Source organism: Tachyglossus aculeatus, chromosome 17 (genome assembly GCF_015852505.1).
Source record: "Tachyglossus aculeatus isolate mTacAcu1 chromosome 17, mTacAcu1.pri, whole genome shotgun sequence".
NCBI lineage: Eukaryota > Metazoa > Chordata > Mammalia > Monotremata > Tachyglossidae > Tachyglossus > Tachyglossus aculeatus.
The window spans coordinates 36,301,729-36,325,948 of record NC_052082.1 but is presented as its reverse complement, the minus strand read 5'-3'; the positions used below and the strand labels follow the sequence as shown (position 1 = coordinate 36,325,948).

Below are 24,220 nucleotides of genomic sequence, written 5' to 3'. Positions count from 1 at the left end.
GGTTTCTCTTTCTCGTGAGTTTTCCGCGCGATCGACTTGGACTTGGGAATACTTCCCAAGCGCTTAGTACAGTGCTCTGCACACAGTAGGCGCTCAATAAATACGATTGATTGATTCATTCGTTCCGTCGTATTTATTGAGCGCTTGCTGTGGGCAGAGCACTGTACTAAGCGCTTGGGAAGTAGGGAAGCAGCGCGGCTCGGGGGAAAGAGCCCGGACTTTCAAGTCGGAGGTCACAGGTTCAAGTCCCAGCTCTGTCAGCTGTGTGACTTTGGGCAAGTCGCTTCACTTCTCTGGGCCTCAGTCACCTGCTCTGTCAAATGGGGATGAAGACTGTTAGTATGTTAGTATGTTTGGTTTTGTTGTCCGTCTCCCCCTTTTAGACTGTGAGCCCACTGTTGGGTAGGGACTACCTCTATATGTTGCCAACTTGTACTTCCCAAGCGCTTAGTACAGCGCTCTGCACACAGTAAGCGCTCAATAAATACGATTGATTGATTGATTTGATTTTGTTAGTATGTTTGGTTTTGTTGTCCGTCTCCCCCTTTTAGACTGTGAGCCCACTGTTGGGTAGGGACCGTCTCTAGACGTTGCCAACTTGGACTTCCCAAGCGCTTAGTACAGTGCTCTGCACACAGTAAGCGCTCAATAAATACGATTGATTTTATTTTGTTAGTATGTTTGGTTTTGTTCTCCGTGCCCCCCATTTAGACTGCGAGCCCACTGTTGGGTAGGGACCGTCTCTAGATGTTGCCAACTTGGACTTCCCAAGCGCTTAGTACAGCGCTCCGCACACAGTAAGCGCTCAATAAATACGATTGATTGATTGATTGATTGACTGTGAGCCCCCCCCGTGGGACAACCTGATCACCTTGTAAATTCCCCAGCGCTTAAAGCAGTGCTTTGCACGTAGTAAGCGCTTAATAAATGCCATCATTATTATTATTATCGGAGGGGTCCTCAATAAGGAGGACTTCCAGCTTGTCTTAGGATTTGAGAAGAGCTTTGAATGAGGAGTGCTTTATTTATTGAGCGCTTACTGAGTGTACTAAGCGCTTGGGAAGTCCAAGTCGGCAACATACGGAGGCGGTCTCCGCCCGGGGAGACGGACAACCAAGCGAGGTTGGTGGTTGTTCTAAGCAAGCAGGCCAGAGAGGAAGAGGGAGCACGGTCTTGAGCGAAGCAAGGAATTGCCGAAGACGTTTTCCAACCTAGAGTCAAGGAGATGGAAGGGGAGCAGGCGTGAGGGCGGAAGGGAAGTGACGGAGGGGAGCGGGAATTCACAGACGCTCTGGAAATCCAAGATGAGGAGCGGGAATCCAACGGACGGGGATGCGAAGAGTTCACGGGAAGCAGTGGGGCCTAGATCCAACGCCCGCGGGATGCAAAGACTTAGCGGGAAGCGGTGGGGCCTAGTGGAAAGCACACGGGCCCAGGAATCGGAAGACCCGGATTCCAATCCCGGCTCCTAAACTTGCCTCCGTGCCTCAGTTCCCTCATCGGCCTAACGGGGATTCGACACCTGTTTTCCTTCCTACTTAATAATGGCATTTTAATAATAATACTAATAGTAATGGAAGAGAAGCAGCGTGGCTCAGTGGTAAGAGCCCGGGCTTTGGAGTCCAAGGTCATGGGTTCAAATCCCAGCTCTGCCAATTGTCAGCTGGGTGACTTGGGCAAGTCACTTCACTTCTCTGGGCCTCAGTTCCCTCATCTGTCAAATGGGGATTAGGACTGTGAGCCCCCCGTGGGACAACCTGATCACCTTACATCTCCCCAGCGCTTAGAACAGTGCTTTGCACATAGTAAGCGCTTAACAAACACCATCATTATTATTATTATAAAGCAAAGCCTGTATTTATTTTATTTGTACATATTTATTCTATTTATTTTATTTTGTTAATATGTTTTGTTTTGTTCTCTCTCTCCCCCCTCTAGACTGTGAGCCCGCTGTTGGGTAGGAACTGTCTCTCTAGGTTGCCAACTTGGACTTCCCAAGCGCTTAGTACAGTGCTCTGCACACCGTAAGCACTCAATAAATACGACTGAATGAATGACTAATGGGGAGAAAGAATGGAAGCCAGAGTAGTTCAGGTATGTGAAGAGCAGTGTGGCTTAGCAGATAAAGCAAAGCCTGTGTTTATTTTATTTGTACACGTTTATTCTATTGATTTTATTTTGTTAATATGTTTTGTTTGGTTCTCTGTCTCCCCCCTCTAGACTGTGTCCAGTGCTCTGCACACCGTAAGCGCTCAATAAATACGACTGAATGAATGAATGACTAATGGGGAGAAAGCATGGAAGCCAGAGTAGTTTAGGTATGTGAAGAGCAGTGTGGCTTATAAATAAATATTTATTTATTTTATTTGTACATATTTATTCTATTGATTTTATTTTGTTAATACGTTTTGTTTGGTTCTCTGTCACCCCCTCTAGACTGTGAGCCCGCTGCTGGGTAGGGACCGTATCTAGATGTTGCCAACTTGGACTTCCCAAGCGCTTAGTACAGTGCTCTGCACACAGTAAGCGCTCAATAAACACGACTGAATGAATGAATGACTAACGGAGAGAAAGAATGGAAGCCAGAGTAGTTCAGGTACGTGAAGAGCAGCGTGGCTTAACGGATAAAGCACGGCCTGGGAATCCGACCTTATCCGTTATTTTCCGGGCGACCCTGGGCAAGTCCCCTAACTCACCTGCGTCGTCTAGAAAACCGGGATGACGACCGTGAGCCCCACGAGGGACGGGGACCGTGTCCAACTTGCTTAACTTCTATCTACCCTCCAGATACCCGAAAAAAAAAAACAAAATAAACACGACTACACTGACGGCCACGCCGGAGCGTTGCTGGTAAACCGCAGGAGCGGGGCTGCATACAATCCCAGCCGGCGTCCGGAGGAAAATACGGACCTAGAAATTCCCCCCAAGGCCGCGTTAAACGTGTACCAAGCGCCAGCGACCCCATCGGAACTGAACCCACGTACAGGGGGAGAAAATAAGATTTAACCTGGAGCGTAAACAGAGAGAAACACCACAAAATACAGCGGGAGAGGCTTAATCGGTGACTCTCCCCGGCTCCTGAACAATTTTAGGACCGATTATCAGCGCCTCCCCCTAGAAAGTCATCCAGATCGGCTGGCCAACGTAGCGTCAGGCCTGAGCCGCTTGGGGCCCCTGAAAAGCGCTTAGTCCAGTGCTCTGCACGCAGTAAGCGCTCAATAAATACGACCGAATGAAAGCGTGAAATTATCCATCAACAGCCTCTTTAAATAAGGTTGATCTTCCTTTCCCTCCCGTATATTCCTTGGAGGGAGAGACGGACCTTGCCACAGGTCTCCCGGTTTAATTTCCCAGCTCCCTGCGCCGTATAATATATATAATATAATAATAATATATATATACATATATATGTATATGTATAATAATAATTCTGGGTTTTTTTAGCGCTTACTGTGTGCCCAACTCTGTTCTAAGTACTGGGGTCGATACGGTTCAATCAGGTTGAGCCCACATGGGGCTCCCACTCTTAGCCCCCTTTTTAGGGAGGAGGTAACCGAGGCACAGAGAAGTTAAGCGACTTGTCCAAGGTCACACCAGCAGACAAGGGTGCTCGAATCTTCTAGACCGTGAGCCCACTGTTGGGTCGGGACCGTCTCTATATGTCGCCGACTTGGACTGCCCAAGCGCTTAGTACAGCGCTCTGCACACTGTAAGCGCTCAATAAATACGACTGAATGAATGAATCCCCGGCCCGGGCTCTATCCACAGAGCCATGCTCTGGCACTTTCAAACTTATTTTGCGTCCTCCTTCACCCGGCCAAAAAGTCAGGTGGGCCTCACGGATTCCTCGTGTTTACGCAGGGTCGCCATTCGCTCATTCAGTCGTATTTATTGAGCGCTTACTGTGTGCACAGCACTGCACTAAGCGCTTGGGAAGCACAAATCGGCAACACAGAGAGACGGTCCCTACCCGACGGCGGGCTCACAGTCTAGAAACAACGGGCTCACACCAGAACGAACAGTCCCCCTATAATTTATGACAACAATCCGCGCACAGAGAAGCAGATTTCGATTTCGCCCACAGAGCTTTGCACGGAGTAAGTGCCCAATGAACACCACTGATTTACATCCAAGCGCTTAGTCCGGTGCTCTGCACCCAGTAAGCGCTCAATAAATACGACTGAACGAATAGAGTGAACAAAACGAAGGAGAAGTCATACCTGGCGAGCCAAGTGAGCGCCGGCTGCAGCCACGGCGGCGTAAAAGGGGACGGTCTGGCCGCAGTTCAGCCCCACCACGCTCAGCCCGCCCAGCATGGCCACGGTAAAGCAACCGAGCCAACGCTTCGTGTCCCGGTCGAACCGCAGGGCGGTTGATTTGACGCCAATCTGAACGTCGTCGCTCTTATCCTGGAGGCCGAAAATCATTAAAAGCAATTAGACGAGGCCGGGAGTTCTTCGTGGGCGGGGATCGTGTCCGCCAGCCCCACTGAACCGTATCCTCCCGACGACCGGGAAGGATGAGAGTCTCCGGTGTTCGTAATTCGGTCTAGATTAGCCTTGAGGGAGATTGCGGGCAAAGGGAGGAATTGAACAGGCGTCTGTGCACCTGTGTTGTAGCTCTTTTCCAGCCGGCTCCTTGCAATCCCCCCTGGGCCTCTGTCCGGGCCTAGCTTCATCATCATCATCATCATCAATCGTATTTATTGAGCGCTTACTATGTGCAGAGCACTGTACTAAGTGCTTGGGAAGTACAAATGGGCAACATATAGAGACAGTCCCTACCCAACAGTGGGCTCACAGTCTAAATGGGGGAGACAGAGAACAAAACCAAACATACTAACAAAATAAAATAACTCCACTCCTGGCTGCTGCCGTGGAATTCCCGCCTCCCTTCCAACCTCGGCTCAAGACTTATCCTCTCCGTGACTTTTTCTCAATTAAGGACAGTGAGGTTCCAGGGACTGTTTCAGCTCCTATTTTAATGGCAAGGCCTTCGGGCTCGTTTTAGCTCCGATTTTAACGGCAAGGCCTTCCCTAATAATAAGAATGATGGCATTTGTTAGGCGCTTACGTCTCTAGATGTTGCCAACTTGTCCTTCCCAAGCGCTCAGTCCAGTGCTCGGCACACAGTAAGCGCTCAATTACTCAATTGAGAAGCAGCGTGGCTCAGTGGAGAGAGCCCGGCTTTGGAGTCAGAGGTCATGGGTTCAAATCCCGGATCTGCCAGTTGTCAGCTGTGTGACTTTGGGCAAGTCACTTCACTTCTCTGGGCCTCGGTGACCTCATCTGGAAAATGGGGATGAAGACTGAGCCCCCGGTGGGACAACCTGATCACCTTGTAACCTCCCCAGAGCTTAGAACAGTGCTTTGCAAATAGTAAGTGCTTAATAAATGCCACTATTATTTTTTCTTCTAGACTGTGAGCCCACTGTCGGGTAGGGACCGCCTCTATATGTTGCCAACTTGTACTTCCCAAGCGCTTAGTACAGTGCTCTGCACACAGTAAGCGCTGAATAAATACGATTGAATGAATGAATATGATTGAATGAATGAATGAATGTGCCAAGCCCTGCTCTAAGCACTGGGGAGGCTGCAACGTGGCTCAGTGGAAAGAGCCCGGGCTTTGACGTCAGAAGTCACGGGTTCAAACCCCAGCTCCGTCAACCGTCAGCTGTGTGACTTTGGGCAAGTCACTTAACTTCTCTGTGCCCTCAGTGACCTCATCTGTAAAATGGGGATTAAAACCGTGAGCCCACCGTGGGACAACCTGCAACCTCCCCAGTGCTTAGAACGGTGCTTTGCACATAGTAAGCGCTTCACAAATATCATTATCATTATTACAAGCGCTCAGTACAGTGCTCTGCACACAGTAAGCGCTTAATACCATTATTATTATTACAAGCGCTCAGTACAGTGCTCTGCACACAGTAGGTACTCAATAAATATTCCTGATTAATAGGTAGCGCGGAGGGCCAACCCCACTCCCCAAGGTAAGAATCCGGATATTTAGTTTTTGGGTCCTTTCACGCCATCCTTCGTTGCGCCGTTCTTCTCAACCCCAGCTGATGCAAAGGCCCACCTCAAGACGCTACGTGGTTCATCTCTATTTTAATATCTGCAATTTCCTCCGTCTTCGCCCACGTCGGGGCCCGTGCTCTGCAGACAGCGAGCGCTCCCTAAATCCCATTAACTGATCGGTCGGCGGCATTACTAATTTACCCGCTCATCCTAGGAAGGGGGTTGCCCACATTCTGACTCCCCCCTTTAGGAACCCACATAATCACATCGAACATCTTTTGGCGACAGCTAGAAAACCCTCAACAGAGTCCTCCACACTTGCCGGGTGACGTCGTTCGGGGAAAAAAATCCATAGGCCCCTTGGAAAGGTGGGAACAGCATTAATCCGGGGCACGTTCTTTCCAGATTATGACCAGATCGTCATTTCAGGACAAGGTGGAGAGGTGCAGCCCAATCAGTCGAGGTTAATTAAAGAGTGCTTCCTACGCACTGAGAACTTGGGAAAGTAAAATACAGTAGAGTCGGGAAAACACAATCCCGTCTTCCCCGGAGGAGGAGTTTATTGTTTCTCTCAAATAGGAGAGCACAGCTCCCCCCAAATCTAAAGCCTTCCAAATCTCCCACCTCCTCCAACATGTTTTCCCCAATTTTTTATAATAGCATTTATTAAGCACTTCCCATGTGCTTAATAACACCTGCCAATTAACTTCTCACATCCCAAGTCGTAGCTCCCCAAGCAGCTGCGTATTTATTTGTGCGCTAATCGAGCAGCCCTTAAGTTTATCTTCGCGATCAATCGTACAGTTAATTGTTCGGTTGGATTACAATTTGTCAATATCCCGAAGTCTGTTTCGCCCCTTTAGAGTGCAAGCTCCTTGTGGGCAGAGGATGTGCATCCCAAGTTTTCCAAACGATACCATTACAGCTATTATTACTCCCAAATCAAGAGGCTGGCTTGTTTTTTTTTTGGTCAAAGGTCGCGGCTCTCCCGAAATTCACACTCTGAGGGAGGGCAACTTCTAGTTGAATAACAACTCGGGAAGCAATGCAGCTCGGCGGGAAGAGCCCAGACCTGGTTTCTTATCGCTGCCACTTGTCTGCTGGGTGTGGCCTTGGGCAAGTCACTTCACTTCTCTATGCCTCAGTTACCCGTAAAACGGGGATTCAGACTGGGAGCCCCAGGTGGGACCGTGTCTAATCCTATTAGCTCGTAGTTACGTGTTTCAAAAATACCACGATTATCATTATTATTAAGCATATTACCAGTATCATTCTTCCGCTTCTGGACTGGAATGCCCTCCCTCTTCATAGCTGACAATCGCTCTTCCCTCCTTCCAAGCTTTATTGAAGGCACATCTCCCCAAAGGCCGTCCCCTTCTAGGCCCTCATTTCCTCTTCGTCCCTGCCCTTCTGCGTCACTTTATCCACTCCTTCCTCAGCCCTAAAGCACTTATATATATATATATATATATATATATATATATATATATATATATAAGTATATATCCACAATTTATTTCTTTACATTAATACCCATTCTCCCCTCTGGACTGTGATCTCACCGTGGGCAAGGAATATGTGTCTACCGACTCTGAAATATTGTGCTCTCCCAAAAGTGCTCTGCGTACGGTAAGTGCTCAATAAATAAGCTGACTGATCACCCCGATGGGACGCCGGGCAGTCTTGGTTTGGAAACAGCACCGAGTTCTTTGTGGTCACAAAAACGCATAATACAGTGGAACGGAGGGACGTTCCGTAATGGATTTTCACCCCAAAGCAAAAACCCAAGGTTTATCATGACGGTACCTGATGGGCATAGATGGTGTCATAGATTAACGTCCACATCACACCGGAGAAATAAAGGGGCAGGCAGACGGATGGATCGCAGGACCCCTTAACGGCAGACCACCCGAGCAAGGCTCCCCAGTTGAAGGCCAGTCCTACAGTTAAGATAAAAGAAAACAAAAATCAGGACTATGACATATTCTATTTACAGGCGCAAGCTAGTTGAGAAAATGCTGCAGAGATTTAAAGTGTTGAACAACGTACTGAAAAGAAGAGGCACTGGGAATCTGGAATTCTACCTAGTCCTTTCTCGGGATGAAAAGGAGAAAAAAACCCAACGGATCATCTGGGCTCTAGAACCAGAGGAAAACGAATCGCTTCTAACATCTTTCTCCCCGAGGGTCTGCGGCATTTCCCGACTCTTCCTAAAAGAGGTCTGAGGGGGAAACGGGACGTCTGGGGAAAAGCTAGAACCAGAGAAAAGCGAATCGCTTCTAACATCTTTCTCCCCGAGGGTCTGCAGCATTTTCCGACTCTTCCTAGAAGAGGTTTGAGGGGGCAACGGGACGTCGGGGGAAAAGGCAGACTTGTAAAAGAAAGGAGTGAGAACAAAATAATAATAATAATGGTATTTGTTAAGTGCTTACTATGTGCAAAGCACTGTTTTAAGCACTGGGGAGGTTACAAGGTAATCAAGTTGTCCCACGGGAGGCTTACAGTTTTAATCCCCTTTTTACACATGAGGTAACTGAGGCCCAGAGAAGTGAAGTGACTTGCCCAAAGTCACCCAGCTGACAGCTGGCGGAGCCGGGATTTGAACCCACGACCTCTGACTCCAAAGCCCGGGCTCTTTCCACTGAGCCACGCTATTATTATTATTACAATCACTCCTCCTATCCCGACTGGATTACTGCATCAGCCTCCCTTCTGATCTCCCATCAATCAATCAATCGTATTTATTGAGCGCTTACTGTGTGCAGAGCACTGTACTAAGCGCTTGGGAAGTCCAAGCTGGCAACGCATAGAGACGGGCCCTACCCCACAGTGGGCTCACAGTCTAGAAGGCCCTCCTGTCTCTCCCCACTTCAATCCATACTTAATAATAATGAGGATGATGATGGCATTTCTTAAGCGCTATGTGCAAAGCACTGTTCTAAGCGCTGGGGAGTTTACAAGGAGATCAGGCTGTCCCGCCTGGGGCTCACCGTCTTAATCCCCGTTTTCCAGATGAGGTAACTGGGGCCCAGAGAAGTGAAGTGACTTGTCCAAGGTCACGCAGCTGACAAGGGATTTGAACTCATGACCTCCGACTCCAAAGCCCGGGCTCTTTCCACCGAGCCACGCTGCTTCCCTGCTACTTCACTCTGCGGCCCGGATTGTCTTTCTCCTCCTCAAAAATCTCCAGCGGTTGCCTATCAACCTCTGTATCCTTACGGACTTCAAAGCTCCCCATCCCCTCGCCCCCTCCTACCTCACTTCCCTTCTCTCCTCCTACATCCCAGCCGGCACATTCCGCTCCTCCGGAGCTAACCTCCTCTCCGGGCCTCGTTCCCGCACGTCCTACGTCTGGCCTGGAATGCCGTCCCTCCTCAAATCCACCGAACGATCACACTTCCTCCGAGAGGCCTCCCCGGATTAAGCCCCCGTTTTCCTCCGCTTCCCCTCCCCTCCGCGTCGTCCCAACTCGCTCACTTTGCTCTAACCCCCCTCTCCTCACCCCACGGCACATCAATAAATCTACTGATTTATATTAATGCAGATTTATTTGTTTTGACGTGTATAGATCCATAATTCTATTTATTTATACTGACGCCTGTTTCCCTGTTTCTAGACTGTCAGCCCGGTTTGGGCAGGGATTGTCTCTCTCTACTGCTGAACTGTACTTTCCAAGCGCTTAGTAGAGTTCTCCGCAATCAATCAATCATATTTAGAGTGTACTAAGCGCTTAGTCCAGTGCTCTGCACACAGTAAGCGCTCAATAAATACGATTGATGATATTTATTGAGCGCTTACTGGGTGCAGAGCACTGTACTAAGCGCTTGGGAAGTACAAGGCGGCAACACATAGAGACAGTCCCTACCTCCGCACACAGTCAGCGCTCAGTAAATACGACCGAATGAACACGGGGAAGATCCCAGCACTTAGAACGGTGCTTGGCACGTAGTAAGCACTTAACAAACACCATTATTATTATTATTATCGTTATCACCCATCAATCAATCAATAGAACGGTGCTTGGCACATAGTAAGCACTTAACAAACACCATAATTATTATTATTATCATTATCACCCATCAATCAATCAATAGAACGGTGCTTGGCACATAGTAAGCACTTAACAAACACCATAATTATTATTATTATCATTATCACCCATCAATCAATCAATAGAACGGTGCTTGGCACATAGTAAGCACTTAACAAACACCATAATTATTATTATTATCATTATCACCCATCAATCAATCAATAGAACAGTGCTTGGCACATAGTAAGCACTTAACAAACACCATAATTATTATTATTATCATCATCACCCATCAATCAATCAATAGAACGGTGCTTGGCACATAGTAAGCACTTAACAAACACCATAATTATTATTATTATCATCATCACCAATCAATCAATCAATCAATCGTATTTATTGAGCACTTGCTGTGTGCAGAGCACTGGACTAAGCGCTTGGGAAGTACAAGGCGGCAACACACAGAGACGGTCCCTACCTCCGCACACAGTAAGCGCTCAATAAATACGACCGAGTGAATACGGGGACGATCCCAGCACTTAGAACGGTGCTTGGCACATAGTAAGCACTTAACAAACACCATAATTATTATTATTATCATTATCACCAATCAATCAATCAATCGTATTTATTGAGCGCTTGCTGTGTGCAGAGCACTGGACTAAGTGCTTGGGAAGTACAAGTCGGCAACACACAGAGACAGTCCCTACCTCCGCACACAGTAAGCGCTCAGTAAATACGACCGAGTGAATACGGGGAAGATCCCAGCACTTAGAACGGTGCTTGGCACGTAGTAAGCACTTAACAAACACCATAATTATTATTATTATCATTATCACCCATCAATCAATCAATAGAACAGTGCTTGGCACATAGTAAGCACTTAACAAACACCATAATTATTATTATTATCATCATCACCCATCAATCAATCAATAGAACGGTGCTTGGCACATAGTAAGCACTTAACAAACACCATAATTATTATTATTATCATCATCACCCATCAATCAATCAATCAATCGTATTTATTGAGCGCTTGCTGTGTGCAGAGCACTGGACTAAGCGCTTGGGAAGTACAAGGCGGCAACACACAGAGACGGTCCCTACCTCCGCACACAGTAAGCGCTCAATAAATACGACCGAGTGAATACGGGGACGATCCCAGCACTTAGAACGGTGCTTGGCACATAGTAAGCACTTAACAAACACCATAATTATTATTATTATCATCATCACCAATCAATCAATCAATCAATCGTATTTATTGAGCGCTTGCTGTGTGCAGAGCACTGGACTAAGCGCTTGGGAAGTCCAAGTTGGCAACATATAGAGACAGTCCCGACCCAACAGTGGGCTCTACTGCACTTAACACTATAATTTTTATTATTCATCATCATCAATCGTATTTATTGAGTGCTTACTATGTGCAGAGCACTGTACTAAGCGCTTATGATGGCATTTATTAAGCGCTTACTATGTGCAAAGCACTGTTCTAAGCGCTGGAGAGGTTACAAGGTGATCAGGTTGTCCCACGGGGGGCTCACAGTCTTCATCCCCATTTGACAGATGAGGTAACTGAGGCCCAGAGAAGTGAAGCGACTTGCCCGAAGTCACACAGCTGACAACTGGCAGAGCCGGGATTTGAACCCCTGACCCCTGACTCCAAAGCCCGGGCTCTTTCCACTGAGCCACGCTGCCTCTCGATATTATTATCATTATCACCAAGTGATGCCGAATTTACGGGAAGCGGGGGCGGCAGCCCCCTCGGCTCCTCTCTCAACACACGCTAACTTTTAAGGGGGGAAAATCCCGCGGGAAGAGCGGGGTGGCGACAGCGCAGGCCTCGGAGTCGGCAGGTCTTGGGTTCTAATCCCGGTTCCGCCACCCGCCTGAGGTGCGACCTCGGACGAGTCACTTCGCTCAGCGGGAAGAGCCCGGGCTTGGGAGTCCGAGGTCACGGGTTCTAATCCTGGCTCCGCCACTTGTCAGCTGGGTGACCTTGGGCAAGTCACTTCACTTCTCTGGGCCTCAGTTACCTCATCTGGAAAATGGGGATGAAGACCGTGAGCCCCGCCTGGGACAACCTGATCACCCTGTATCTACCCCAGCGCTTAAAACAGTGCCTGGCACCTGGTAAGCACTTAACAAATACCGACATTATTATTAATTTGTACTTCCCAAGCGCTTACACAGTAAGCGCTCAATAAATACGATTGATGATGAAGTCACTTCGCTTCTCGGCGAAGTGGGGGTCAAGCCCGTGACCGGCCTCCGTCCGAACCGGGAAGCGCAGCGGGGGGGTTGACCGGTCCGTCTCTTCTTCCTCCTCCTCCCGCGACTCCGTCCCTCCAGGCTGCCGCCCTCGAGTTGGGGAAAAGCGGGGAGAAGGAGGCAGGAGACGAAAGCGGCGGCGGCGGGGGGAGAACTGAAGCGGTAGAATGACGACGGCGGGTTGGCCCACCTCGGCTGACTCGGTTGCCTCCCTCGGAAAAATGTGGGTGAGAGGCTTCCTCCCCGCGCGGGCCGACCCACCCCACAAGTCGGCGTGGCTCTTTGACATAACGGAAGCACTTAATACCGTAATTAATAGACTCCGGCCCCGCTCGGGTTGGTCCCCCCCCGGTACAACACAGACAAATACGGCGCTGCTACCCTGCTATTTAATAAATAATTCAATTAATTCAATTTAATTATTTATTTAATAAATAACTCTGTTATTTAATAGTGATAATGATGGCATTTGTTAGGCGCTTACTATGCGCACTGTTCTAAGCGTTGGGGAGGATACAATAATAATAATAATGATGATAGCATTTATTAAGCGGTTACTATGTGCAAAGCACTGTTCTAAGCGTTGGGGAGGATACAAGACCGTGAGCTGTGCTGTGAGCTGTGAAAATGTGCTGAGGCCTAACTCTGTTATTTAATCATAATGATGATGGCATTCATTAAGCGCTTACTATGCGCACTGTTCTAAGCGTTGGGGAGGATACGAGGCCGTGAGCGGTGCTGTGAGCTGTGAAAATGTGCTGAGGCCTAACTCTGTTATTTAGTCATAATGATGATGGCATTCGTTAAGCGCTTACTATGCGCACTGTTCTAAGCGTTGGGGAGGATACGAGGCCGTGAGCGGTGCTGTGAGCTGTGAAAATGTGCCAAGGCCTAACTCTGTTATTTAATAATGATAATGATGGCATTTGTTAGGTGCTTACTATGCGCAAAGCACTGTTCTAAGCGCTGGGGAGGATACAATAATAATAATAATAATGATGATAGCATTTATTAAGCGCTTACTATGTGCAAAGCACTGTTCTAAGAGCAGGGGAGGATACAAGGCCGTGAGCGGTGCTGTGAGCTGTGAAAATGTGCTGAGGCCTAACTCTGTTATTTAATCATGATAATGATGGCATTTGTTAGGCGCTTACTATGCGCAAAGCACTGTTCTAAGCGCTGGGGAGGATACAATAATAATAATAATAATGATGACAGCATTTATTAAGCGCTTACTATGTGCAAAGCACTGTTCTACGCGTTGGGGAGGATACAAGACCGTGAGTGGTGCTGTGAGCTGTGAAAATGTGCTGAGGCCTAACTCTGTTATTTAATCATAATAATGATGGCATTTGTTAAGCGCTTACTATGCGCAAAGCACTGTTCTAAGCGCTGGGGAGGATACAATAATAATAACAATAATGATAGCATTTATTAAGCGCTTACTATGTGCAAAGCACTGTTCTAAGCGCTGGGGAGGATCCAAGACTGTGAGCGGTGCTGTGAGCTGTGAAAATGTGCTGAGGCCTAACTCTGTTATTTAATCATAATAATGATGGCATTTGTTAAGCGCTTACTATGTGCAAAGCACTGTTCTAAGCGCTGGGGAGGATACAATAATAATAATAATGATGATAGCATTTATTAAGCGCTTACTATGTGCAAAGCACTGTTCTAAGCGCTGGGGAGGATACAAGGCCGTGAGCGGTGCTGTGACCTGTGAAAATGTGCTAAGGCCTAACTCTGTTATTTAATCATGAAAATGATGGCATTTGTTAGGCGCTTACTATGCGCAAAGCACTGTTCTAAGCGCTGGGGAGGATACAATAATAATAATAATAATGACAGCATTTATTAAGCACTTACTATGTGCAAAGCACTGTTCTAAGCGTTGGGGAGGATACAAGACCGTGATTGGTGCTGTGAGCTGTGAAAATGTGCTGAGGCCTAACTCTGTTATTTAATCATGATAATGATGGCATTTGTTAGGCGCTTACTATGCGCAAAGCACTGCTCTAAGCGCTGGGGAGGATACAATAATAATAATAATGATGATAGCATTTATTAAGCGCTTACTATGTGCAAAGCACTGTTCTAAGCGCTGGGGAGGATACAAGACCGTGAGCGGTGCTGTGAGCTGTGAAAATGTGCTGAGGCCTAACTCTGTTATTTAATCATGATAATGATGGCATTTGTTAGGCGCTTACTATGTGCAAAGCACTGTTCTAAGCGCTGGGGAGGATACAATAATAATAACAACGATGATAGCATTTATTAAGCGCTTACTATGCGCAAAGCACTGTTCTAAGCGCTGGGGAGGATACAAGACCGTGAGCGGTGCTGTGAGCTGTGAAAATGTGCTGAGGCCTAACTCTGTTATTTAATCATGATAATGGCATTCGTTAGGCGCTTACTATGCGCAAAGCACTGTTCTAAGCGCTGGGGAGGATACAATAATAATAATAATAATAATGATGATAGCATTTATTAAGCACTTACTATGTGCAAAGCACTGTTCTAAGCGCTGGGGAGGATACAAGACCGTGAGCGGTGCTGTGAGCTGTGAAATGTGCTGAGGCCTAACTCTGTTATTTAATAGTAATAATGATGGCATTTGTTAGGCGCTTACTATGCGCAAAGCACTGTTCTAAGCGCTGGGGAGGATACAATAATAATAATAATAATGATGATAGCATTTATTAAGCGCTTACTATGTGCAAAGCACTGTTCTAAGCGCTGGGGAGGATACAAGACCGGGAGCGGTGCTGTGACCTGTGAAAATGTGCTAAGGCCTAACTCTGTTATTTAATCATGAAAATGATGGCATTTGTTAGGCGCTTACTATGCGCAAAGCACTGTTCTAAGCGCTGGGGAGGATACAATAATAATAATAATAATGACAGCATTTATTAAGCACTTACTATGTGCAAAGCACTGTTCTAAGCGTTGGGGAGGATACAAGACCGTGATTGGTGCTGTGAGCTGTGAAAATGTGCTGAGGCCTAACTCTGTTATTTAATAATGATAATGATGGCATTTGTTAGGCGCTTACTATGCGCAAAGCACTGCTCTAAGCGCTGGGGAGGATACAATAATAATAATAATGATGATAGCATTTATTAAGCGCTTACTATGTGCAAAGCACTGTTCTAAGCGCTGGGGAGGATACAAGACCGTGAGCGGTGCTGTGAGCTGTGAAAATGTGCTGAGGCCTAACTCTGTTATTTAATCATGATAATGATGGCATTTGTTAGGCGCTTACTATGCGCAAAGCACTGTTCTAAGCGCTGGGGAGGATACAATGATAATAATAATAATGATGATAGCATTTATTAAGCGCTTACTATGTGCAAAGCACTGTTCTAAGCGCTGGGGAGGTTATAAGGTGATCAGGTTGTCCCATGGGGGGCTCACAGTCTTCATCCCCATTTTACTGTGAGCCCGCTGTCGGGTAGGGACCGTCTCGATATGTTGCCAACTTGTACTTCCCAAGCGCTTAGTACAGTGCTCTGCACACAGTAAGCGCTCAATAAATACGACTGAATGAATGAAAGGTGATCAGGTTGTCCCACGGGGGGCTCCCAGTCTTCACCCCCATTTTCCAGATGAGGGAACTGAGGCCCAGAGAAGTGAAGTGACTTGCCCAAAGTCACACGGCAGACACACGGCGGAGTTCGGGATTTGAACCCGGGACCTCTGACTTCCAAGCCACGCTGCTTCTCAGCTTATTTCCAAGCTGACACAAAGGTACGGTTGAGGGAAGCAGCGCGGCTCAGCGGGAAGAGCCCGGGCTTGGGAGTCGGGGGGTCCTGGGTTCTAATCCCGGCTCTGCTGTGTGACCTTGGGCAGGTCACTGCACTTCTCTGGGCCTCAGTGACCTCACCTGGAAAATGGGGACGAAGACTGGGAGCCCCACGATCACCTTGTATCTCCCCCCGTCGGCGCTTGGCACATAGTAAGCACTTAACAAATACCAACATTATTATTATTATTACTATTATTGTCAATAATAATAATAATATTAAGGACGCTGCTCTCAGGTCAAATGGGGCCCTACTTTTTTTAAAAAAGAAATCGCTTATAAATGATGTTACACAATACCTCACTGCATCTGCCCAAATAAAACACATCACTTTTCTTTACTCCAAGTAAATTTGACTTCTAAATCTGGACAGGCGCGTTATTAACTCTAATCGCCACCAACCCTTAACTCCGTCGCCACGGCCGAAACACACTTGGAAAGAATCGCGGAAAACGCTCGACGGTCAGTTCAGGCTCACCCAAGACTAACTGCGGCCAATAAGTAATCCTCTTCATCAGAGGGTAGATGACCACAAGAGCCAGGGACGCCGCTCCCAGCGCTATACTGGATTGAGAGAAAAAATCGGCAGAAATGTGAAAACACCGGATCGGTCACACCGCTTCAACGTCATTGATCACGACAGCAAAGCAACCAGGAGAAAGATATTTAACTTGCCCTTCCCAAGCGCTCAGTACAGTGCTCTGCACACAGTAAGCGCTCAATAAATACGGCAGAATGAATGAATGAATATTAATATTAATGAATATTCATTCATTAGAGAAGCAGCGTGGCTCAGTGGGAAGAGCCCGGGCTTTGGAGTTCAAATCCCAGCTCCACCAACTGTCAGCTGGGTGACTTTGGGCAAGTCGCTTCACTTCTCTGGGCCTCAGTTCCCTCATCTGGAAAATGGGGATAACAATAATAATAATAATAATGATGATGGCATTTGTTAAGCGCTTACTATGTGCAAAGCACTGTTCGAAGCGCTGGGGGGATCCAAGGTGATCAGGTTGTCCCACGTGGGGCTCACAGGCTTAATTCCTATTTTACAGTTGAGAGAACTGAGGCTCAGAGAAGTTAAGTGACTTGCCCAAGGTCACACAGCAGACATGCGGCGGAGCCGGGATTCGAACCCACGACCTCGGACTCCAAAGCCCGGGCTCTTTCCACTGGGCCACGCTGCTTGTAGTGATAATAATGGCATTTATTAAGCGCGTACTATGTGCAAAGCACTGTTCCGAGCGCTGGGGAGGTTACAAGGCGATCAGGTGGTCCCACGGGGGGCTCCCAGTCTTCATCCCCATTTTACAGATGGGGTAACTGAGGCCCAGAGAAGTGACTTGCCCAAAGTCACCCAGCTGACAACTGTCAGCGCTTTGTTTCATCTTTTCACGTTTCTAGCCCCATTCCCCTCTCCCCCTCTTTAATTTTAGATGGTGAGCCGACCACGGGACAGAGGTCATGTCTAATTTCCACCTGTGAACTCTTTCCCAGGACTCAGTACAGTGCTCTGTACACAGTGAGCATTTAATAAACACCATCTCCATAACCAGGCCACGTCACCACGATCGGCTCGATCCAAATGCTTCAGAGCCGATTGTATTCACTGTAAATAACTGTAAATTGATTGCAAAAGACTTGGCCGAATCAGTCAGGTATTCAGTCAGATATTCTCCATCGATCGTGTCTACAGAACACCATATTCGCTATTCAGTTTCTTTTATTTTGTTAATATGTTTCGTTTTGTTGTCCGTCTCCCCCTTCTAGACCGTGAGCCCGCTGTTGGGCAGGGACCGCCTCCATATGTTGCCGACTTGGACTTCCCCAGCGCTTAGTACAGCGCTCTGCACACAGTGAGCGCTCAGTAAATGTGACTGAATGAATGAATGAATCAGCCTGCACTGGGGAAACCACACAAAAATCTGTTGGCCACGAACAAGAGTTTGAACGAAATGCTCTGAATAGCCAAGTACCCAGTTTATTCTCCTTATTTTAATTACAGAACTTATAATAATTGTTTCATGGCATTTGTTAAGCGCTTTCTATGTGCAAATGAAGACTGTGAGCCCCTTGTGGGACCACCTGATCACCTCCCCAGCACTTAGAACAGTGCTTTGCACATAGTAAGCACTCAATAAATGCCATTATTATTATTATTATTATTATTATTATTATCATTCACTGGAATTTTTAATGGAGAAACATTTTCTGGGTTTGCTACCTCCTCCAGGAAGCCTGGCTTGACCGATCGCTCATCTCCCTTCTCTACCGCATGCATCAGCTAGACGCCCTTCAGTCTAGAAAGGAAACTCCTTGAGAGCAAGGATCACGTCTACCAAGTCTACTGTATTGAATTCCCCCAGGCGCTTAGTACAGTCCTCTGCACCCGGTAAACGCTCAACAAATCCCGGCTCCGCCACTTGTCAGCTGGGTGACTTTGGGCAAGTCGCTTCACTTCTCTGGGCCTCAGTTCCCTCCTCTATAAAATGGGGGTGAAGACTGTGAGCCCCCCGTGGGACCAACAGATCACCTTGTAACCTCCCCGGCGCTTAGAACAGTGCTTTGCACATAGTAAGCGCTTAATAAATGTTATCATTACATAGTGCTCTGCAGCCGGTAAATGCTCAACAAATCCCGGCTCTGCCACTTGTCAGCTGGGTGACTTTATTTATTACTCTATTTATTATTACTCTATTTATTTATTACTCTATTTATTTAACTTGTACATATCTATTCTATTTATTTTATTTAGTTAATATATTTGGTTTTGTTCTCTGTCTCCCCCTTCTAGACTGTGAGCCCACTGTTGGGCACGGACCGTCTCTGTATGTTGCCAACTTGTACTTCCCAAGCGCTTAGTACAGTGCTCTGCACACAGTAAGCGCTCAATAAATACGATTGATTGATGTGGGCAAGCCACTTCACTTCTCTGGGCCTCAGTTCCCTCCTCTATAAAATGGGGATGAAGACTGTGAGCCCCCCGTGGGACCAACGGATCACCTTGTAACCTCCCCGGCGCTTAGAACAGTGCTTTGCACATAGTAAGCGCTTAATAAATGTTATCGTTGCGCAGTGCTCTGCAGCCGGTAAATGCTCAACAAATCCCGGCTCCGCCACTTGTCAGCTGTGTGACTTTATTTCTTTATTACTCTATTTATTATTACTCTATTTACTTATGACTCTATTTAACTTTTACATATCTATTCTATTTATTTTATTTAGTTAATATGTTTGGTTTTGTTCTCTGTCTCCCCCTTCTAGACTGTGAGCCCACTGTTGGGCACGGACCGTCTCTATATGTTGCCAACTTGGACTTCCCACGCGCTTAGTCCAGTGCTCTGCACACAGTAGGCGCTCAATAAATACGATTGATTGATGTGGGCAAGCCACTTCACTTCTCTGGGCCTCAGTTCCCTACTCTATAAAATGGGGATGAGGCCTGTGAGCCCCCCGTGGGGCGACCGGATCACCTGGTAACCTCCCCGGCGCTCAGAACGGTGCTTTGCACACAGTGAGCGCTTACTAGATGTCATCGTAACAAAGGTAGGGACCGTCTATGTTGCCAACTTGTACTTCCCAAGCGCTTAGTACAGTGCTCTGCACACAGTAAGCGCTCAATAAATACAATTGATTGATGAAATACCGTGGTCGATCGGCCCAGCGGGCCCTGAGAGGACCCCGGGGGGCAAGAGAGACTCCGGGACGTCCAAGTTGGCCACGTATAGAGACGGTCCCCACCCGACAGCGGGCTCACGGTCTACAGGGGGGAGACAGGGAACACCACCAAACACGTGGACGGGTGTCAAAGCCGTCAGGACCAATAGAATTAAAGCTTTATGCACCTAATAATAATCATTCAGTCATTCAATCGCATTTATTGAGCGCTTACTGTGTGCTAAGCACTTGGGAAGTCCAAGTTGGCAACACAGAGAGACGGTCCCGACCCAACGGCGGGCTCGCAGTCTACAAGATATATACATACGTGAGCACTTATGGATTATACATTAATTAATCTAAGGTAAGAGTGATGCAGAAGCGGGTGGGAGAAGAAGAAATGAGGGCAGGCCTCTTGGAGGAGATTATTATTATTATTATAGGATTTGTTAAGCACTTACTAGGTGCCAGGCACTGTAGTGAGCCCCTTCTTTCCTCCCCCCCACCCCGCCCGACCTCCTTCCCCTCCCCACAGCACCTATATATATGTTTGTACGGATTTATCACCCTATTGATTTTACTTGGACATATTTACCACTCTAAGTATTTTGTTAATGAGGTGCACCTAGCTTTAATTCTATTTATTCTGATGACCTGCCACCCGTCCACATGTTTTGTTTCGTCGTCTCTCTCCCCCCTCTAGACTGTGAGCCCCGCTGTCGGGGAGGGACCGGCTCTATACGTCGCCAACTGGTACTTCCCAAGCGCTTAGCACAGCGTTCTGCACACAGTAAGCACTCAGTAAATATGACTGAATGAATGAACTGGGTGGATACCTGTATATATGTTTGTACATATTTATTTATTTTATTTTGTTAACACGCTTTGTTTTGTTGTCCGTCTCCCCCTTCTAGACTGGGAGCCCGCTGTCGGGTAGGGACCGGCTCTAGATGTTGCCAACTTGGACTTCCCAAGCGCTTAGTACAGTGCTCTGCACACAGTAAGCGCTCTACAAATATGACCGAATGAATGAATGGAGTCCACGGATGACGATGAGGATTACGATAGTTATTAAGTGTCGAGCACTTTTCTAAGTGTTGGGAGTAAGCACACACTCACGAGGTTTGCACTATCTAAACGCCAGGCACTGTACTAAGCGCTTGGGTAGATTCACGCTACTCAGGATGGTCCTTGTCCACAAAGGGGAGCCTTGATTCCTGTTTTACGGGTGAGGTAACTGAGGCACAGAGAAGTTCAGTGCCTCACCCAAGGTCACAGAGCAGATAAGTGAGCCCGCTGTTGGGTAGGGTCCGTCTCTCTAGGTTGCCGACTTGTCCTTCCCAAGCGCTCAGTACAGTGCTCTGCACACAGTAAGCGCTCAATAAATACGTGGAATGAATGAATGAATGAATGAGAGTGGCAGAGGCAGGATTAGAACCCAGTTCCAGGCCCGGGCTCTCTCCACTGAGCCACGCTGCTTCTCCGGTTGGACACAGCCCCGGTCCCTCATGGGGATCAAAGCCCGAGGTGGGAGAAGAGGCATTTAACCCCCATTTTAGAGAATCAGCGCGGCTCGGTGGAAAAGAGCCCGGGGTTTGGAGTCCGAGGTCGTGGGTTCAAATCCCGGCTCCACCAATTGTCAGCTGGGTGACTTTGGGCAAGTCACTTCACTTCTCCGGGCCTCAGTTACCTCATCTGGAAAATGGGGTTAAGACTGCGAACCCCCCACGGGACCACCTGATCACCTTGTAACCTCCCCAGCGCTTAGAACGGTGCACATAGTAAGCGCTTAATAAATGCCATCGTTATCATTTTATGGCGGAGGCCCAGAGAAGGTAAGTGATTCGCCCGAGATCACGCAGCAAGCGCCTGGCAGGGCCGGGATTAGAACCCAGGTCCTCTGACTCCTGGGCCTTCGCTCTCCCCACTGGACCACACTGCTTCCAGTCGGGGGAAAAATACTGTAGTGGTGACAGCTAGGCTGGGTCCGGCTGGAGGGGTGAGATAATAATAATAAAATAATAATAATAATAATAATAATTGTGGTATTTATTAAGCACTCACTGTGTGCCAGGCACTCTACTAAGCACTGGGGTAAATACAAGACTTCTAGTCTGTGAGCCCACTGTTGGGTAGGGACCGTCTCTATATGTTGCCAACCTGTCCTTCCCAAGCGCTTAGTACAGTGCTCTGCACACAGTGAGCGCTCAATAAATACGACTGAATGAATGAATGAATACCAGCAAATCAGGTTGGACACAATCCCTCTCCCATTAGGACCACATGTATACTGGAAGGGTTCTCCAGAAGTTCTTTATATTATAATAATAATAATAATGGCATTTATTAAGCGCTTACTATGTGCAAAGCACCGTTCTGAGCACTGGGAAGGATACAAGGTGCTCAGATTGTCCCACGGGGGGCTTCCAGTCTTCATCCCTGTTTTCCAGATGAGGTCACTGAGGCACAGAGAAATGAAGCGACTCGCCCAAAGTCACACAGCAGACGTATGCTGCCAACTTGTACCTCCCAAGCGCTTTGTACAGGGCTCTGCACACAGTAAGCGCTCAATAAATACGATTGATTGATTGATGTGGCGGAGCCAGGATTAGAACCCGTGACCTCCGACTCCCAAGCCCGGGCTCTTCCCACTGAGCCACGCTGCTCCTCTAAGGTACTTGGTCTAAGCTACTCGGAAGACGATACGACTTGCTTTTAAGCGATCCAGTGACCTTGAGTGACCTCAAACGCTTAGCGCAGCGCTCCGCACGCAGTGAGCGCTCAATAAATACGACGGACTGAATGCGCCTAAGCTATAAAGGACGTACCGTGCAGCGGAGGGCTTTAATTTGGACGGATTATCAATATTTCTGGCTACGTGTGACGCCGCCCTGGCCGTTTTCCTTACCGAAAGCAATGTGTCCGCCGCTTTCCGGCCCGCCCAAGCCCAAGGAGTCTATAAAAGATGCCCGAGCGGCTCGGTGGAAAGAGCCCGGGCTTTGGAATCGGAGGCCGTGGGTTCGAATCCCGGCTCCGCCACTTGTCAGCTGTGGGACTCGGGGCAAGTCACTTCCCTTCTCTGGGCCTCAGTTCCCTCATCCGGAAAATGGGGACGAAGACTGGGAGCCTCTCGTGGGCCAACCTGATTACCTTGTAGCTACCCCAGCGCTTAGAACGGTGCTTTGCACATAGTAAGCGCTTAACAAATACCAACATTATATCAAGCGCTTAGTACAGTGCTCTGCACACAGTAAGCGCTCAATAAATACAATTGATTGATTGATTGAATACTGGCCTGCTTCGGACCTGTGCGCATTTAGACGAGCCATTGTCTCTGTGCCTCAATCTCCCCATCTGTATAATACCTTCGCCTTCATACCACACTTGGAGATATTAATCAATCCGTACTATTTATTCACTCATTCAATCGTATTTATTGAGCGCTTACTATCGAGTGCTTACTATGTGCGGAGCACTGTACTAAGTGCTTCGGGGAGTACGACACAACAGAATTAGCGGACGCGTTCCCTGCCCGTGATGAGCGTAAATAACTGAGTTGGTTTGTAATAATAATAATAATAATGATGGCATTTGTTAAGCGCTTACTATGTGCAAAGCACTGTTCTAAGCGCTGGGGAGGACACAGGGTGATCAGGTTGTCCCACATGGGGCTCACAGTCTTAATCCCCATTTTACAGATGAGGGAACTGAGGCCCAGAGAAGTTAGGTGACTTGCCCGAGATCACACAGCAGACATGTGGCGGAGTTGGGATTCGAACCCATGACCCCCAACTCCAAAGCCCGGGCTCTTTCCACTGAGCCACGCTGCTTATGCTTGAACTATTCAGGGAAGTTCAGGACGAACTCGGTTCTACTTCTCTTCCCTTAATCCCTTTTTAAAAAAAAATAGTCTGGGGCCATTTCATTCTTTCATTCAATCGTATTTACTGAGCGCTTACCGTGTGCACAGCACTGTACTGAGCGCTGATTTCATTTTATTCCCACGGAGTCTCTGCAGAAAGCCAATCTGGGCGAAAATGATGCCCGAGACAGGTTTGGTTCCGGGTTCGTGAAATCCGTACAACTCACCTGTAGTAATTTAGACACAGGAGCACGGCGAGGGCCAAGCTCAGCTGTCCCCCAAGGAAAACCAAGGCCTGGAAAGTTGAAATGTTCCCGGCGGCTAAAGGCCGACTAGCCGTCCTGGCGACCTGAATTCCCAAACAAACAGACAAAAATGTCTCCTAAGCGTCAAGAAATACTTACAAAGTACCGAAGAACTGAAACCTAATCCACGAAACCGCACTTGGCTTGACACCCGTCTCCACGTTTTGTTTCGTCGGCCGTCTCCCCCTTCTAGACTGCGGGCCCGTTGTCGGGTGGGGACAACCTTTATATATGTTTGTACAGATTTATTACTTTACTCGCACGCGTTTA

General features: G+C 47.7%; 1 protein-coding gene across 1 annotated transcript in view; it reads right to left on the bottom strand.

Annotated features, from left to right (window-relative positions):
• COQ2 (coenzyme Q2, polyprenyltransferase) overlaps positions 1–24,220 on the bottom strand; it is a 55,190-nt gene that overhangs the window by 7,120 nt on the left and 23,850 nt on the right. Inside the window, exons 5-8 of the mRNA XM_038758805.1 lie at positions 23,873–23,994; positions 16,608–16,693; positions 7,827–7,960; positions 4,221–4,409 (exon numbers count right to left, since the gene is read on the bottom strand). Of these exons, the coding sequence (XP_038614733.1) occupies positions 4,221–4,409; positions 7,827–7,960; positions 16,608–16,693; positions 23,873–23,994 (531 nt within the window). The remainder of the gene's footprint in view (positions 1–4,220; positions 4,410–7,826; positions 7,961–16,607; positions 16,694–23,872; positions 23,995–24,220) is intronic.